This window comes from Sorex fumeus, unplaced genomic scaffold, assembly GCF_029834395.1.
Source record: "Sorex fumeus unplaced genomic scaffold, SorFum_2.1 ptg000047l, whole genome shotgun sequence".
NCBI lineage: Eukaryota > Metazoa > Chordata > Mammalia > Eulipotyphla > Soricidae > Sorex > Sorex fumeus.
The window spans coordinates 42,260,075-42,277,890 of NW_026606104.1; the positions used below are offsets into that span (position 1 = coordinate 42,260,075).

A 17,816-nucleotide genomic window follows, 5' to 3' on the forward strand; every position below is an offset into this window, starting at 1 on the left:
GAGTATGAAAAAGAAATTTTCTCCATTAGAAGACCTTTGACATCAAATGTATTTCATTTGAAGGCAAAATTCTCAATAGGGTTCATGTTGAGCTAATTACTCAAGCATGAATTCACTAGTTATGCCACAAGGAAAGAAAAAAATATAAATGCTAACCTGGATACCATGCCAAAAAAAAAAAAGAAAGGAAGGAAGGAAGAAAAAGAAAGAAAGAAAGAAGGAAGGAAAGAAAGAAGGAAAGAAGGAAAGAAAAGAAAGAAAGAAGGAAAGAAAGAAAAGAAAGAAAGAAAGAAAGAAAGAAAGAAAGAAAGAGAGAGAAAGAGAGAAAGAGAGAAAGAAAGAAGTTTAGGTTGTTTATGGGCAGAAGTTCTTGGTGATTTAGAAGAAACTAAGGGAACCACAGCTGCCCAGTAAGGGAAGATGCCGGCGATCGTCACCTGGGGACTACTCACAGAACAGTGATGATCCTGGACTGTTCGTGCTGGGTACACAGTTTTTTCATTAAGTTGATACTCTCTGTTGTCTGGAAATTCTCAGCATTGATGAAGAACACAGGGCCTCGGGCCTTGGGGTAGAAGTCACGTTCCAGAGGAAACATCCAAGCATCCAGCGCCACAGCGCACCTGGCAAGGGACCAGACTGCTGGAATTGCCATGCAGAAAGCCGGGCAGAAACAGAGGAGGGCTGTGGCAAAGGGACATTTCTTCACCTCAGTTGGGCAGAACCCAGAAAGTCAGGAAACACGAGGGAAGAAAAGGTTCTAATCAAAGATCCTTTAAACCTACAACACTTTAACTTGTCAAAGTTCCTTCTAGAATTTAAATTCATCAAGAGGCAAGAACCTGACCTTTTCTTCCTTGTTAGCTACTCTTAGGCAGCTAACCTGAGTTACACAAAATGGCACTTTATTCATTTAATCATTCATTCATTCCTAATTCCTTGAGTACCTAATACGTGCTTATCCCATATCAAAGAACATAGTTCTTGCTCTGAAGGAGCTCCCAGTCTAGAATGGGGGATGGAACAAACTAGGTAACTAAGGAGAGCTTAATACTCTGATTGGTCGAGGTACCATTTAAACCCAAAGTATATGTGACAGGGAACAGGGAAAGCTTTCTGGAAGCCACAACATAAGACCAAGATAGACGTCAAATAGAAATCCCAGTTTCTGCCAAGGACAAAATTTAGGCTTCAAGATGACCACCATCCCCATATAACCAGTCTTCTTCATCTTATTAAAAGACAATAACGGTGCATGCAAATGATGGATGCACAATTGAAAAAATGTGCTTTCTATCTTTGTTTCTCCTCAGATATTACCAAGCCCTGAAACTCTGAAAGTACATCCTGATTATGAGTATTTTTTTCTGTTCTATGGCTGCTAATCTTGGAGGGGGGTGGAGTTGTTTTTTGTTTGGGGGGGGGGGCTGTTTTATTTTGTTTTAGGTTTTGGGCCACACCCAGAGGTGCTCAGAGCTTACTCCAGGGCTTTGCCCTCAGGAATTACACCTGGCAGTGCTTTAGGAGACCAAAGGAGATTGAATCCAGCTCAGGCCCCAAGACTACTATTCTAATGCAAACCTCTCGCCTTTTTTTTTTTTCTTTTTGGGTCATCGTAGTGATGATGCACAGGGGTTACTCCTGGCTCTGCACTCAGAAATTACCTCTGGCAGTGCTCAGGGGACCATATGGGATGCACCCTCCCTGTTGTGCCATTGCTCCAGCCCAGCAAACCTCTAACTTGAAGGCTGAAACAGCTTCTAAGTAGTCTCCTGGTTTAGTTTTGTTTTGCTACATTCTGGGCTGGAGCTATAGCACAGCAGGTAAGGCCTTTGCCTTGCATGTAGCTGACCCGGGTTCGATTCCTTCACCCCTCTCAGAGAGCCCAGCAAGCTGAGTATCCTGCCAGCACGGCAAAGCCTGGAAAGCTACCCATGACAAAGCCTGGCAAGCTACCTGTGACGTACTTGATATGCTAAAAACACTCACAATAGTGACCGCTTTGGTAAATCAATGAACAATGGGAGGACAGTGTTTCAGAGCTAAATTCCACTCTTCACATACTGCCAGAAGGATCTTTTTTCAAAATAAACAATCTTTTTTTCTTTTTGGATCACTCCCGGACTTGCACAGGGGTTACTGGTTACTCCTGGCTCTGACTCAGGAATTACTCCTGGCGGTGCTCAGGGGACCATATGGGATGCTGGGAATCAAACCCGGGTTGGCCGTGTGCAAGGCAAATGCCCTACCTGTTGTGCTAATGCTCCAGCCTCGATATAAACAAGATTTTTTTTTTAAATCTCTACTTAAAATACTTCAATTACTTTCCAGCATACTTGGAATAAAACTGAATTTCCCACTCTGGTCCAAAGATCTGGCCCTTGCTTAGCTCTCTGATCACTCCTTGGAAGTCTTCGCAGCCACCTGCTAAGCAGCTCAGGATCTCTCCAGGCCTCACTGCCTACCCTTTGCCTCCAATCCCTGCTCTTCTCTTAAACTGTTGTTGTTGGTTTCAAATCAGTTAATCAGTCATATACACACTAAGCCCTCATGTACACTGATACAGCGAGCTGAACCCTCTGACTGGAATGAACTTCCCCAAGACCTTTCTATGCTGACTTCTTGGTTAGCATAGAAACCAAGTGCTCAGAGGAGCCTCAAATCCTCTAGAATGTCTTATTTTCTTCATTGCACTTGAATCTTGGGGGTCTGATGATTTGTTGCCTTATTTATTAGTCTGTCTCCTCCCAAAATAACAATTCCATGAGGTCAAAGACCTTGCTTTCATGCTCATCACTGAATCCCCAGTTGGCCACTAGAGTTCCTCGTACGTAATACTTGCATAACAAGAACTTGGAGGGGGAATGGAAGGTAGGTGGCGCTAACAGCAGTGTGACTGGGCAACTCACCGAAATTGGGTTTCCATGGCCAAAGCCAAAATAGCTGTGGTCCCTCCAAACGAATGTCCCATTACAGCCACATGGTTCATGTCAATGCCATCCTGAGGAAAGCAGTAAGCTTAGCCAAGTCAAAAACACAAGACTGCCTATCAAGAATGTTTCCAGGGCAAGAGGAAGAAAAATGTAAAATAATGCAGCAGAAGTACAATGCAGTGCTTCAGCCCCCCCCGCCCCAAATAAGCTTATGCCCATTGACAAGCAGTCAGTCTTCTACAGGCAGAAATTCTAGAAATGTTTAATTTTTGTTTTTGTCATTTTACCAACCACCTGGACTAGGGCAGACATTCAACTATCTGTGAATAAATGAAAGGAGAGGGGTTACGTGATCCACACTGACCCATCAGTGTGAGAAAGCATGCTGCATAAGAACTCTGTCCATCCTCTTGCTCCCTGCTTTGCAACCAGTTCAATAGGACGACACCTGGACCAAGGTGAGGACAGAATGGGGATCCCGTTGGCCCACTACTCTGCTGTGATACAAGTTCTACTCCTCTGGATATCTATCCTTTGATTTCAGCATAGGGAGTTGGCTGGCTCTAACTTGCTCTGCAAGTATCTATTTCTGGTTGTCCCCCTTTAGGGCACAGTTATATAAAGTCATGCAGCTGCCTTGCTAAGGAGCTGGGGAAATCTCTCCAGGCCTCACTAACGTCTGCCTCCAATCCTTGCTCTTTGTTTTAGCTGTTTTAAAATAGAGTTGATATAAACTCTAAACTCCTGATATATAGACTTTCCCTCTCTCAATTCTTTTCTAACCTCCCATTAACCTCCTCCCAAATGGGTCCATTTCCAACGTGTCCTTGCAGAGCATTCTTTCGTAAACACTGGCAGACAGAATCGATGCTTCCCTTCTTTTTACTCTTGGAATACTGTGGCTTACATTTTTGCATAACTATATTCGGAGAGCCCGGCAAGCTACCGAGAGTATTCGATATGCCAAACACAGTAACAACAAAGTCTCCAATGGAGACGTTACTGGGCCCGCTCGAGCAAATCGACGATCAACGGGAGGGCCTTTACCTTTACCTTATATTCGTAAATGGTTTTCTTATCCTTTCGTTTTCTTTTCTTTTTTTTTTTTGAGTGGGGGACCCTCTACTCCATGGTTCATGGCTCATGCCTGGCTCTGTGCTCAAGGATCACTTCTGGAGTTGCTCAGGGGACAATGTGTGGTACAGGTCAGCAATGCAAGGCAAGTGCTTAACCCCTAGCTTACCCCCTTATTCTTTTACAGGTACATTTTATTTCACTCTAGTATAAATGGTTAGTGACCACTGAATCTATTCTGCTTCCTCCTAGACATGCAGCTCGTCTAAATTTTCCAGCAGTTTGATAAGGCCTGTGACTAAGTTCTAATCAATAAGATGTAACTCAAAGTGGTACCTCTACCTCCAGGGCCACTCTTTAGTACAAATCTCCAGGCCCTTTCTCATTCTGCCACCTTCACAGTACACAGAGAAATTGGGTTTCACAAGCAGAAGAAGGTAGAACAATAAGATAGAAGGAGTCTAAATCCCTGAGGCACCCTTGGTACAAGAGCACCCTTTATTTTTCTTTCCCCCACTTTAAATGGAAGAGACACAAATTTCATTGTGTTGGGCCAGAGTGATAGTACAGCAGGTAGGGCACTTGCCTTACATGCAGCTGACCTGGGTTTGGTCCCCAGCATCCCATATGATCCCCCAAACCCTCAAGGAGTGATCCCTGAGCACAGAGCCAGGGATAAGCCATGAGCACCACCAGGTAGGTCCCAAAAATAAAAACAAATTTATTGTGATAAACCAAAGGTTTTTAACCCATTCACACTGTGGACCAGAGCAGTTTATGGACCCCATGGTTGAAAACCACTGTGTTAAAGCCACTATGATTTGGAATTATGTGTTACAGCGATCAGCTTTACCATTCGCTGTTACACATTCCTTTCACACAGCTTCCTTACTTGTGAACACTGAGGATACTACCCACCTTTTGCTATGGCAAACAGCACTGGCACGAATATCCCTGCACACACCTCACAGTACATGTATACACAGATCTGTAGAGTAAGTTCCCAAAACTGGAAATAGCTGGGTCAAAGAGTATGGGCAGTTATACTCTTGACAGTTATTGTCAAAGTGCCCTGCATGGGGCAGTCTGCACTTGGGCTGGCATTGTAGGAAAGTATTCATGCCCCCACAGTGTGGCCAATAAGTGAATCTTTAACTTCAGCATCTTACCCAATCAGAGACCTGAACTTACTTAGCCTATTTTCTCATTTTTTTTTTTTCTACAAGAGGCTGCTTCTTAACTAACCCAGCTAAACTATAGCCTGCCATTCTCCAGGGTTTGCCTCAGGCTCGCAGGCCCACAGGAGCCCATCCAGTGTCAGGCAGGGGGAGATATATACAGCAAACAGTGCATGAAGCACTTTTGGTTTCAGATTCTGCTTTATTGCTGGCCATGCAGAGAAATGCTTCTCACTGGAAGATTTGACCAGAGTCTTTACTGATTTTTGGGTCACATCTGGCAGCGCTCAGGGCATACCTCTGGCTCTGGGCTCAGGTATCACTCCTGGCCATGCTCAGGGAACCGTGGACAGTGCCAGAGATAGGACTGGGTCAGCTGCGCACAAGCAAGCACCTTAACCCCTGTAAGATGTCTCTGGACCTGACCAGGGCCTTTAAGAGGTATTTTCTAAAAAGCACAGGTGCACAAAGCACAGGTTTCAGAATCAAAAAGTACCAAGTGAAAACCGTACTTTACCATTTACTTAGCTGCAAAACTTTGGGTGGATATTTAGCCTCTTTGAACTATGGTTCACTTTAATGTAAATAGGTAATTATTCTGCCTACTATGGTCAGTGCGATAGTATAGCAGTTAAGGTGCTTGCCTTGCACATGGCTGACCCATGTCAGACAGATAGTATAGGAGGCAAAATATTTGCTTTGCATGAAGCTGGACCAAATTTGATCCTGCCATTGTATATGGTCCTCTGAGCACCACCAGGGGTCACTTCAGAGCACAGAGCCAGGAATAGCCCCTGAGAACTGTTGGGTATTGTCTCAAAGCCCCCTGAAATACAAAACAAACACAGAAACAAACAAAACCCATGGCTATAAAAAAAAAATCATGCATAGGGAGCAAAGAGACAGCTCAATAGGCTGAGCATATGCTTTGCATGGAAGAAGCTCAGGTTTGGGGGCTGGAGCCATAGCACAGTGGGTAGGGTGTTTGCCTTGCACGCGGCCGACCTGAGTTCAATTCCCAGCATCCCATATGGTCTCCTGAGCACCACCAGGAGTAATTCCTAAGTGCAGAGCCAGGAGTAAGCCATATGCATTGCCAGGAGTGATCCAAAAAGAAAAACAAAGAAGCAGCAGCTCAGGTTTGATCCCTGGCACCATATGACCCTCTCCCACCCAAGAACTGCAGGGAGCAACCCCCAAGAAAGTCATTTCATCACCCATGCATCAGCAAAGAACTCAGTATGGCTCTCAAAAAAAAAAAAAAGTACAACACAAATGAAAACTATGCCATAGAACTGGCCGAAGGAGATATTCGGGGCTGGAGAAAGAGTAGTACAGGGGATAAGACATTCGTCTTGCACATTGCAGACCTGGAACCTCATATGGTCTCCCAAGTTCAAGGAGTGATCCCTGAATGCAGAGCCAGGAGTAGGCCCTGAGTACAGCTGGGTTTGGCTCCAGAATCTAAACAAACAAACAAACAAATCAGGAGCAGAGCAGAGCTGAGGACTTGGAATGTTAGCAACCAGCTTTCTTACCTAATGGAGTGTGGCGGGAATGAAACCCACGTACAGAGTGAAACAGACAAGTGGAGGGCAGGAGAGTGCCAGGGCTTTGCTGACAATGTTTGAGATCCTAGATCTAGCCCCATGGGCTTAAAGTCACACTGCCCTGGTCTCCTAGGTATGTGAACCAACACATTCTATTTAGGGTTAGGCTTGGGAATGTGGTTTCTGTTAGTTGAAACCAAGGCAGTCCTGATGAAGACACCAAAGGTAATTTTGACTGTTGCCATACCTTCAGAGTCATCAGATTCAACCCACCAGGCAAGAGGTTGGGGACGGGATGCCCAGCCGAGGCCTCCTGCAGAATCTTCAACACCCTCATGCACTCACAGACTCTCTGATGCACCTGCAACAGAGACCTTCTCAGTGGGAGCTGGAAGACTCAGTGTGACCACCCTAGAGAATCTTCCTCTAGAGGGTTGAGGCAGAACACACAGACAGCAAGTCTAAGACCTTCTCAGCAGTTCTCATAAGCATCACCTCAGGTCACAAAGGAGAAGCCACAGTGCTCAGACTACCTACTTACCCTTGGATTGTCAGGAGGATCGTTTAAGACCAAGTTCATGAAAGCATTTGAGAAGGGGGGAAAAAAAAAGAAGGAAATAACAGTTGCTTTATTCCAAGTCTAGTACTGGAGTTCAGATCTCTACTGGGCCACTAGTAGCACATACCTATTGCTTTTGTCTAACACCCACTCCCACCTTATCCTGTTAACTCAAACTTTTCAGAATTCCCCTAGTGGAATCTTCCTGTTTTAGTACTTCTCCCCAGCTTGAGGGCTCTCTCTCCAGCATTTTTCATATTGCAGCTTCGGGCAGGAGTGGGAGACGGGGACCGCAATCCCAAGATGGTCCCCATTCTTTAAGAGGCTAAAGGCAAATATAAAAGTATGCCTGGGTTGTCACGAGCTGTGTTTCTAATCTCAAAAAAATCAGTCAGTTTGCAGGACACTCACCAGTAGAGAAAGAGACGAAAATGAAGAGCAAGTCCTGGGGGGTGACTCCTGCTTTCGTTAGGCCATTTGTTCGCTAATTCTCCATTTTGCCTAACTAACAAGCTTATGCTAAGTTTCCGTCACTTGCAGTTGTAAGTCTTGACTAAGACTTCATTTCTTTCCACTGATGGGGCAAGCTCAGACTTACAGTGACTGATGTTTCAAGAGAGAAAGTTCACTAAAACTCTCAGTGTGTGTAATATCGAACAGAAAAAAATCACCCACACTGGCCTAAGCCTACCTGGGAATTCCGAACAGGGAATTCCTTTTCTCCTTCTGCAATTTTCCGGTAGGGGATCCATTCCTCTTGCAGGGATTTGCCACTTGGATGCTCCTCGGGGGAACTCTTGTAGAAGCAGGTGGCTGCAGCTGACCCATCCCTGAAACACATAAAACCAGATCTTTGAGCTTATTGCTCCTTTTCCTTAGCCACGAGTCTTTGGATCAACCTTTTGCTAACAAGGTCACAAGATCTGTGAGCATGCATAGGATAGTGGAAAGAACAAAATGTGGACTCTAACTTGGACTTGAATCCTAACTCAGTTGCTACCCAGATATTTTATTATTTTTTTCTTTTTGGGTCACACTCAGTGATGCACAGGGGTTACCCGTGGCTCTGCACTCAGGAATTACTCTTGGCAGTACTCAGGGGATATGGGATGCTGGGAATCAAACCCAGGTTGGCCGCGTGCAAGGCAAATGCCCTACCCGCTGTGCTATCACTCCAGCCCTACCCAGATATTAAAAAAAAAAATCACCATTAAGTGGGTATATTTTTTCCACCATTAAAATGGGTATATGATAGGAAGTGGACCACATATGGTCTTCTGAGCCCACTAGGAGTGATCTCTGAAAACTGCTGGTTGTGACCCAAAAACCAAAATAGTAATAATAATAATAATAAAGTGAGTATATGGGCCTGGAGATTGACTGTTAGAATGGCTGCAGTGTAGATGTGATGCCCAGGTTCAATCCCCAGCACTGCACCACAGCACAAAGCATGATTCCCTCGCATTGCTCTTGTGCATCCCAGTGTTGCATCAAGTATACAACACCCCCATCCCACCTCCAAACATCAGAGTGCGGTGTGTGAGGTCTGGAAATTACAACAACCAAACCAAGAACAACAACCCCCCAGAAAAAGGAAAGGGGGAAAATGGGTGTCAACAATAGCCCTGCACGCCCATGATGACTGCCATCCCTCACCTGTGCTCTGGGACAGCGACCACAAAGCCACGGGAAGCCAGCTCCATGCAGAAGGCTGAATACAAAGTCCTGGAGATTCAGGAGGAATAGAGAGAAGTGATCAAAAGAATGGCCCGCTAGCCCTCTGTGTTCCAGCCCAATACTGCGGCGACCAGTTTCGAAGATTGCATGGAAGAACTTCCATTGGCAAAGCACTTTCAAGGTGCTTTCTCTAGCCAGTACTCTTTCTTAGACAAAGTTCTAAGCATCCTCCCTCTAGGAAGCACTGGCAAAACCATCCATGGATGGGATTTTCCAGGCCCAAATCCAACCCATCCATCACCTCCCAAACGCAAACCAGTCACTTCAACAACTGTGTTGGTATGACAAGTTAGTTGGCAAGCTCCTTAAGGAAAAAGTGTTTCTTTTAAATGCACATACAGGGACTGGAAAGATAGAGCAAGGGACTACGAACATATAAAGCATGTGTGAAGCCCAGATTCAATCCTGGAGATGAGCCCTCCTCCCCTGATTAATTAAAATGCAAATAATATGCACCTGTAATTTGACATATACAATTTTCTCTCCTCTTTCTAAAAAAAAAAAAGGAACAAGACACTGCTAATTGCCTGCCCCAGACACTTATTTCCACATTTCTCCATAATAGCAGAATCTTATTTCAACAGAAGATACTGTTGTGTCATCAATATATGACATTTTCCAGCCTCCACTGCAATCAGATTTGTCCATGTGATTAAGTTCTAACCCAGCCTTAAAAATATAATCCCAAGGCCAGAGAGATAGCTCAATAGGTTAGGCTCATGCTTTGCATATGGAAGACCTGGGTTTCACTCCCAGCACTGCACGGTCCCCTGGAAACCCCATGACATGGAGAGTGACCCCATGATAGGGAGCTGGGAGTAGCCCATTGACACTGATGAAACGAAAACAACAACAAAAATGATCTGGGGCCAGCCAAAGAGCTCAAAGGCCTGAGCACATGTTTTGCATGTGGGAAACCCAGGTTCAATCCATGACACTGCATGGTGCCTTGGAGTACCACGAGGAATGGCCCCCAAGCACAGAGCCAAGAGCCATGAATAGCCTGTGGGTATGACCATTCCCCCAATCCAGTATTTCTTTAAATGCTATCCTTGTAAATGAATTTTTCTAGTAGATTGATTTTAATTTTTTTTTTTTTAGTGCGGTGCCATGAAGGCCATGTGGTGACAGGGATCTAAGCCAGGGCCCATACATGCCAGCCAGCCAGGCACACCAGCCCTTGGTGCTAATTCCCCAGTCTAATACACTTTAGTTTTTAAAAAAATAAAAAGAAGAAGAAAGGTTTGGAGCAGAGAGATGATACAGCAGCTAACTGCTTTCCTTGCATGTGGCCAACCCAGGTTTGATCCCTAGCACCCTTGAGCCCAGCCAAGAATGACCCTTGAATGCAGAGGCAGGAGTAAGCCCTCACTCTGATGGGTGTGCCCCAAAACTAAAACAAATAAACAAAAGGTTTATAGAGGCCACACCTGATGGTGTTGAGTGTGTGTGGAAATGGCAGGGACTACTCCTGGTGATATCTGGCTCTGGGTGCAGGTCTGGGTCAATGCTGGAGCCCAGCACTGTGATACTTGGGTCTGCTGGTGCTCTCAGGAGGCTGTGCTATGACAGGAGCAAATTCAAGGTCTCTAACATTAAGCACAGGTGTTCAGGGGTTACTCCTGGCTCTGTGCAGAAGGCTCACTTCTGGTGATGCTCAGGGGATGTAGTGTCGGGGATTGAACTGGTGTCAGCTGCATCAAGGCAAGCACCTTAGCCCCATGTGCTATCTCTCTGGCCCTGGTAGATAAATTTTGAAAAGGAAAAAGAGAGGGTTGGAAAGATAACTCAGTGGGTTGGGACATGCAGAAGGACCAGATTTAAAGCCAGAGCAACTCCCAAGCACTGAGCCATGGGATAGCCCCAAGCCAACAACAAAAAGCAAAATGTGATGGAATTCTGTAGTAAATTTTTTGGGATGCAGGGGAGAAACACCCAGCAAAGCCTGGTGGGAATGGCCCCTGCCCCGTGTACAGGGAACCATGGGGTACTGGTAACTGAATAGGGGCTTCCCACATGCAAAGCATGCACTCAGCCCTTTGAGCTATCTCTCCAGGCCCAAGAGGTGGAATTTGAATAACACATTAAGTTTAGCCCAGTATAGCTAAATTATCATCTGAATGTACAATAAAAAATTTAAAACTAATCAAATATTTCATTACATTCTATTTTTATCGGGCCAAAGTTGAGTTTTGGAGTCAGCTGCTATTACATTCTATTTTTAAAAAATAAAGTCTGGCCCTGGGAGATCACTCAAAGGACAAGTGCCACGGCATGCCAGAGGCCAGGGCTCTATCTCAGCATCCCATCATCCTGGGAATTGCCGGGAAAAACCCCACGCTATTTATGTTTGAATGTTGCCCAAATATAAACAAACAAATAAAAGTAGTTTTTGAAATTCAGAGTGTGTTTAATAGTGACAATACACCAAAGTTTGGACCAGCCATATTTTAAGTACTCAATAGCTACATCTAGCTAGAGGCCACTATATTGGACAGAGCAGCTGAAGTCTGCTTTGGTGATGTAAACAATTAATTTTTGTTTTGTTTTGTTTTGGGGGGCACACTGGTGATGCTCAGGGGTTACTCCTAGCTCTGAACTCAGGAATCACTTGCAGCAATGCTCAGGGGACCACATGGGACTCCAGGGATCAAACCCAGGTCAGCACCTACCCACCGTATTATCACTCCAGCCCGGGGTGTAAGCAATTATTACAGCACATATACAGAAGATGTCCTTAGAAAGGGAGTGCTCCCTACAACCCAGTGCCTGGATTGTAGATGTAATGCATAGTGGTAAAACTCTGGGGCAAGAGATGCCAGCCTTAGAAATGGAAGCCACGCATGGTGGAACAAGATTATGAGAAGTCTGGATCTCCGAAACTTCATGGAACCACATTAGCCCTGTGTACCACTAGTTTTCTTTAGCATTCTTTTTTTTTTTTCTTTTTGGGTCACACCTGGTGATGCTCAGGGGTCACTCCTGGCTTTGCACTCAGGAGTTACTCTGGGCAGTACTCAGGGGACCATATCGGATGCTGGGAATCAAACCCAGGTCAGCCCTGTGCAAGGCAAATGCCCTACCCGCTGTGCTATCACTCCAGCCCCTTTAGCATTCTTTCTTTCTTTCTTTCTTTCTTTCTTTCTTTCTTTCCTTCCTTCCTTCCTTCCTTCCTTCCTTCCTTCCTCTTTCTTTCTCTCTCTTCCTTTTATTGTGAAACAAGAAAGTTTTTATTGAAACTTATTTAGAAAGATGTGAGGAGAGAGAGAAAAGTATACGTTTGCTTCTCCAAAGCAGAAATAAGCATGCAAAGAAATATTGAGATAAGCGAGCAAGATATATATTCAAGGGAGATAGTTTTCTTTTATCTGAACAAGAAATCATCTTTATAATTTTTATTTTTGGAGTTTTTCTGTGGGTCCCTCCCAGAGATTCTTGGCCAATGAGGCCAGAGGGCTTAAAGCTAGGGCCCCAAAAAAAAAGAAAAAAAAAAAAAAAAGCTAGGGCCCCATGACGCTGAACTGCTCAGCCCGTAGTGCTTGGAGGCTTTCATCCAGGGATGCTTGGAGGTCCCTGGGGCGCTGAAGGTGGAACTGTGGTCCGATGCACGCAAGGCATGTGCCTTAACCATTGTACTATTTCCCCGACCCCAGAAGGTCAGTTTTTCAAGCATCTTTTCACCTTTTCCACTCTTCTGGTGTAGACAGAGAACTAGATTTAACAGCCAGAGAGATTTCTGATCCCTGCTCAGTTCAAACTCTAATCCTGGGCAAGTCTGCTTTTCAGAACCCACTTGCTCATCTGAAAAATACACTTTTCTACCTGCCTGCCTACAGGACTGTGTGGGAACCAAAGGAGAGAAAGGCACAATGGGAATATTTGGGGTTTCTTTAAACATACATGATCCTCCCTGGAATGAGAAGTCATAAGATTATGAACAAGAGGATTTACTTGTTTGTTTGTTTTTGTTTTGGGGCCATATCTGGTGATGCTCAGGGGTTACTCCTTCCTCTGCACTCAGGAATAACACCTGATGGGTGCTCAGGAAACCATATGAGGGCCCCGGGGCTTGAAACAGGTCAGCCATATGCAAGGCAAATGCCCTACCCACTGTGCTATCTCTGGCTCCAGAGGAGAATTTTAGAGCCCAAATTAACCATGGATTCAGCGGAAGGAAACTAGGTCCCTTCCTTGCTCTGACCTTTATCTTGAAGTTTGTGTAATATTTATAACTGATTCACCATGTCAATGAAGTATTAAGTCTCAAGATAGATTCTGAGCAAGAAAAACTAAAAGCATGTATTTTCTTAGTCTTATATAAAATAACTGTGAAATCACAGGATGTTTCTTGGTTCTTTTCCCTGCTAGACATCTTTCCCAAGCATGCACTCTCTCTTACTTGGTATGGAATACGCAGTTCCAGCACATGCCCTGGCACACAGCAAGTAGCAAACTGACTGAATAAGAAATCAGTATTGAGGAGCTGGAGAGACAGCACAGTGGGTAAGGTGCTTGCCTTGTACATTGCTAACCCAGGTTTGGTCCTGAACACCATGTATGGTCAATCCCTCACATATGCTCCCCATGCCCTGCCCTGTCAAGAGTGATCTCTCAGTGCAGAGCTAGGAGTAAGTGCTGAGCATTGCCTGTTTTGGGTATGGTCCAAAACAACAACAACAACAAAAAGAAAGCCATACTGAGGCTAGAGGATAGTATAGTGGGTCGGGCACTTGCCTTGCATTCAGGCCGACCTGGGTTCAATCCCCAGTATCCCATTTGGCCCCCTGAGAACTGCCAGGAGTGATTTCTGAGTGCAGAGTCAGGAGTAACACCTGAGCATTGCCAGGTATAACTTAAATACAACAAACACCACCCTCCCACCCCTTGCCACCAAAAAAAAAGAAAAAAGGAAGTAGAAAGCAATACTGAAAACCAGGTTGTCTTTCCAGCCTCTTGCTGTGGCTTATAGTTACCTGAGCCTTTAGTAAGCCTTCTTCAGTGGATGCAACTTTCGTTATCTATATATTCTACCTTTTGTGCAATTTATTCATTTATTTATTTATTTATTATTAGTGAAACACTATGAGGTACAGTTGTAGATTTACAATTTTTTGTGCTTGGGTTTTGATTATACAGTGATCAAATATCCATCCCTCCACCAGTGCCCATTTTTCACCACCATGGATAATATCCCTCCCACCCCCATCCCCCCATTCCACCCTGCCTCTGTGGCAGGTCATTCCCTTTTGTTCTCTCTCTCCTTTTGGGTGTTGTGGTCTGCAAAAGAGGCATTGAGTGGCAAACATGTTCAGTCCATAGTCTACTTTCAACATGCATCACCCCTGCAATTTATTTTTATATATCTACTTTTTTGTTTTTGAGCTATGCTCAGGAGTTACTACTGACTCTGTGACCAGGAATCACTCTTGTTGGGCCTCAGGGGACCACAAGGGGTGCCAAGGATCAAACCCGGGTCAGCCACATGCAAGGCAAGCACCCTATGCCTGTACTATCACTCTGGCTTATATATATACTCCACCTTTTATACAATTTGTTTATCTCTGTATATTCCAGATTTCTCTCATGTCCAGGAGCTGCTACAACACAGATATTTGCTGAATGACTGAAAACCTCAGCAAAAGACAGCCTTTGCATTCATTCAGTATTTGTTGGAATCCACTACTGTCATAGGTACTGGGGGAAAAAACATCTGGTCTCTCGGCCTTCGTGAAGCTTACAATATAGTAGGAAAGAGTTATTAAAGAGTAATCACACAAGGGGCTGGAGGTAGTAAGGCACCTGCTTGCATGTGGCTGGCCCAGTTCAATCCCCAGCACCACGTATGGTCCCCTATACCCTGCTAGGAGTGATCCCTGAGCACAGAGCCAGGAGTAAGTCCTGAGCACAGCTGAATGTGATCCAACTCTACCCCCACCACCACCACCAAAAAAGAAGAGTAATTCATGAATTACAAATAATTCATGAGAGTGAAATTGAGCACTGAGAAGTACCAACAGCCTTATGAAAGCATATTTCTGGAAAATAATAAAATATAGGGGTCAAGATTATTGTTTCTCTCCCATATGGGATTTGAAAAGAAACAAAGTAAGGGAACAACAAATGGGGAACTGAAGATTTTGTTTATAGGACAAATGAGGAATTGGGAGGGGCGGGGGAGAGACTGTGTGGATCCTTGGGACAGTGATGGACGGAAACAGGCTCTCTGGTAATGGGTCTATTAGAATGACGTGTGCATGAAGGGCCGGAGTGATAGTACGGCAGTTAAGGCACTTTCCTTGTACACAGTAGAACCGGGTTTGATTCTCAGCATCCCATATGGTCCCCTGAGCATCGCCAGGAGTGATGCTTGAGTGCAGAGCCAAGAATAACCCCTGAATATTGCCAGGTGTGGACCAAAACAAATAAAAAAAATAAAAAATCATAAAGTAATCACAAATGGTTCTTACTGATTTAATTTCTGATCATTCTATTTGCCATTTCTTAAAGTGTTGTTGGACTAAGTGATAAGAAGGAAATTTGTTATGTGCCTAAGGGGGCATGTTGGAACTGGGAGGGAAACTGGGGATATTGGTGGAGGGAAGGTCACACTGGTGGTACTGGCATACTAAATGCTTAAAAGAACTGTACAGTGAACAACTTTGTAAATCATGGTTTTTAACAAAAAATTAATTTTAAAGAAAGAGAATGATACACGGATGAAAAGTGATTAAAAAATTTAAATCCTGGCACCTCAATATAAATGGTTTAAATCAAAATAAAATTTTTTTGTTTATGGGGCTGGAGCTATAGTATAGCAGGTAGGGCATTTGCCTTGCAAGCAGCCAACCTGAGTTCGATCCCCAGCATCCCATATGGTCCCCTGAGCACCTCCAGGAGTAATTCCTGAGTGCAGAGCCAGAATTAACCCCTGTGCGTCGCCAGATGCGACCCAAAAAGCAAAAGCAAAACAAAAAAAAAGTATCTATATAAATTTTTTTAATGATGCATGTATCTAAGAAAGTGAAATCTGGGCTAGAAAAATAGTACAGCAGGTAAGGCGCACACTGGGCACTTAGCCGCTTCTGGTTTGAGCACCAGCACCACATATGGTCACAGAGCAGGAGTGTTCCCTGAGAGCAGAGCCAGGAGTAAGCCCTAGGACTGCTGGGTGTGTCCCCCAAACAAACAAACAAAAAAACCTAAAGTTATGTCCAAGCTAAGAGCTTGAAAGTAAATTTTTTTTAGTGGTACTGGTAGTGGGAGGGCTGGATCACATCCAGCTGTGCTCAGGACTTACTTCTGGCTCTGCACTGAGGGATCACTCCTAATTGCCTGAAATTAGCCAGGCAAAAGAGGGACTGGGGTAAAAGGAAGAGGGTGCAGGATGTTGGGTAACACTGCTTTGTCCCTCTACAAGAAGCTTAGGTTTTGTCTGGTTACACCCATCAATCTGGTTACACCCATCACTGTCTCCTGAAGCACTTCCACTTCCATTGTGTTTATCTGTAAACAGTCTTCCCTATGCTCTCCTTCCCACCCAGTTAATCAGCTTTCCCCTTAATCAGACTTTTAATTTGTAAAATAAGTTTCCCAGAAATCTATGATTTTATATTCTTATATGCTTGTCGGACAAGGAAAGGAGAGGCATGCCCATGGGATTATGCTCTAGGGTGGGTCCTCCTGCTGAGGAAGGATCTGTCCTAGGAGCGGCCTTCCCTGAGGCTAAGATTTCTACCCCTGTTGATCTCTACCCCTATTGATTGTGACCACACCTATGTAATTGTTTTCCCCAATTCCTCTTGGAGAGAGATATAAGGAGACGGTAGATTGGGCAAGGGGGCAAAGACTACCGAACGCGGGCGGTGGGAGAGATAGAGCCACCACCGCTGTGGGTGCCGTGCCCCCTATTTTGTGTGAGTTTAAGAAGAACTGACGGTCTAGGTAAGGGACAGGCTCAAAGTGCAGCCCCAATGGAAAGCCTGAGATAAAAGTGAGAAGAGGCGAATTTGCCAGGAGGGCTGGAGTGAGTGAAGCATGTAGTGAGAGAGAAATTGAAATTTTGGTCCTGGATCTACATCCAGGTCAGTCCATGGAAAAAAAAAAAAGATGAATTAGAGGCCAGGGAGACGGCTCAAAGGGTTGGAGCACATGTAGAAGCTCTACCTTGATCCCCAGAATCTCATGGTCCTTTGCCAGGAGGAGCTTCCAGGAACCTCTAGGAGTGGCCCTCACCACAAAGGAAATAAGGAATAGGAAAAAGAAAGAAAATTAAGTTCAAAAGGCTATTATAAAGATTTAAGTGAGGAAGTCACCTTCACTCATTCAACAAATATTAATGCGCACTTACTATAACAACAATCCAATCACTATTCCAAGTCCCATAATAACTATTTGATTTCAAAATAGATCTCCCAAAAGTACTTAATCCAGAGCCCGGCAGCTTGTGGCAGAAAAGTGAATGGAGGGCACCATGCCTCTGTAGGAGGGAAAGGGTGTTGCTCCCTTCGGCCTTTATCCCGCCCACCTGGCAGCAAGGTGGCTGCCACCTCAGAGCTTATTGGAAAGCCAGGTAAGAGCCAGCAGTGATGGGGCAACTGCAGTCTCATGGGAAGGGGGGCGGTACCAGCTCGTCCTTCACGTCCTACCGAGGCCACAAGTTGCCCCCCACGAGCAGCTCTCCGGCACAGCCATAACATCGGACGCACAGAAACCAATCTCATAATTATCCGGCTCTTTGCAGAAATCCAAAATTGCGAGGCTGCTATTGCAGCTGCACGAGATTATA

At 44.8% G+C, this 17,816-nt stretch overlaps 1 protein-coding gene across 3 annotated transcripts in view; it reads right to left on the minus strand.

Moving 5' to 3' along the window:
• The window catches only part of PAFAH2 (platelet activating factor acetylhydrolase 2), an 86,299-nt gene that overhangs the window by 55,914 nt on the left and 12,569 nt on the right, over nt 1–17,816 (minus strand). For all 3 annotated transcript variants that reach the window (XR_008793702.1, XR_008793701.1, XM_056123181.1), the window contains exons 5-9: nt 8,951–9,019; nt 7,986–8,124; nt 6,983–7,096; nt 2,910–3,001; nt 453–623 (exon numbers count right to left, since the gene is read on the minus strand). Coding sequence is in view for 1 of the 3 variants with exons in the window: in XM_056123181.1 (XP_055979156.1) it covers nt 453–623; nt 2,910–3,001; nt 6,983–7,096; nt 7,986–8,124; nt 8,951–9,019 (585 nt within the window). In the remaining 2 variants the exon portion in view is untranslated. The remainder of the gene's footprint in view (nt 1–452; nt 624–2,909; nt 3,002–6,982; nt 7,097–7,985; nt 8,125–8,950; nt 9,020–17,816) is intronic.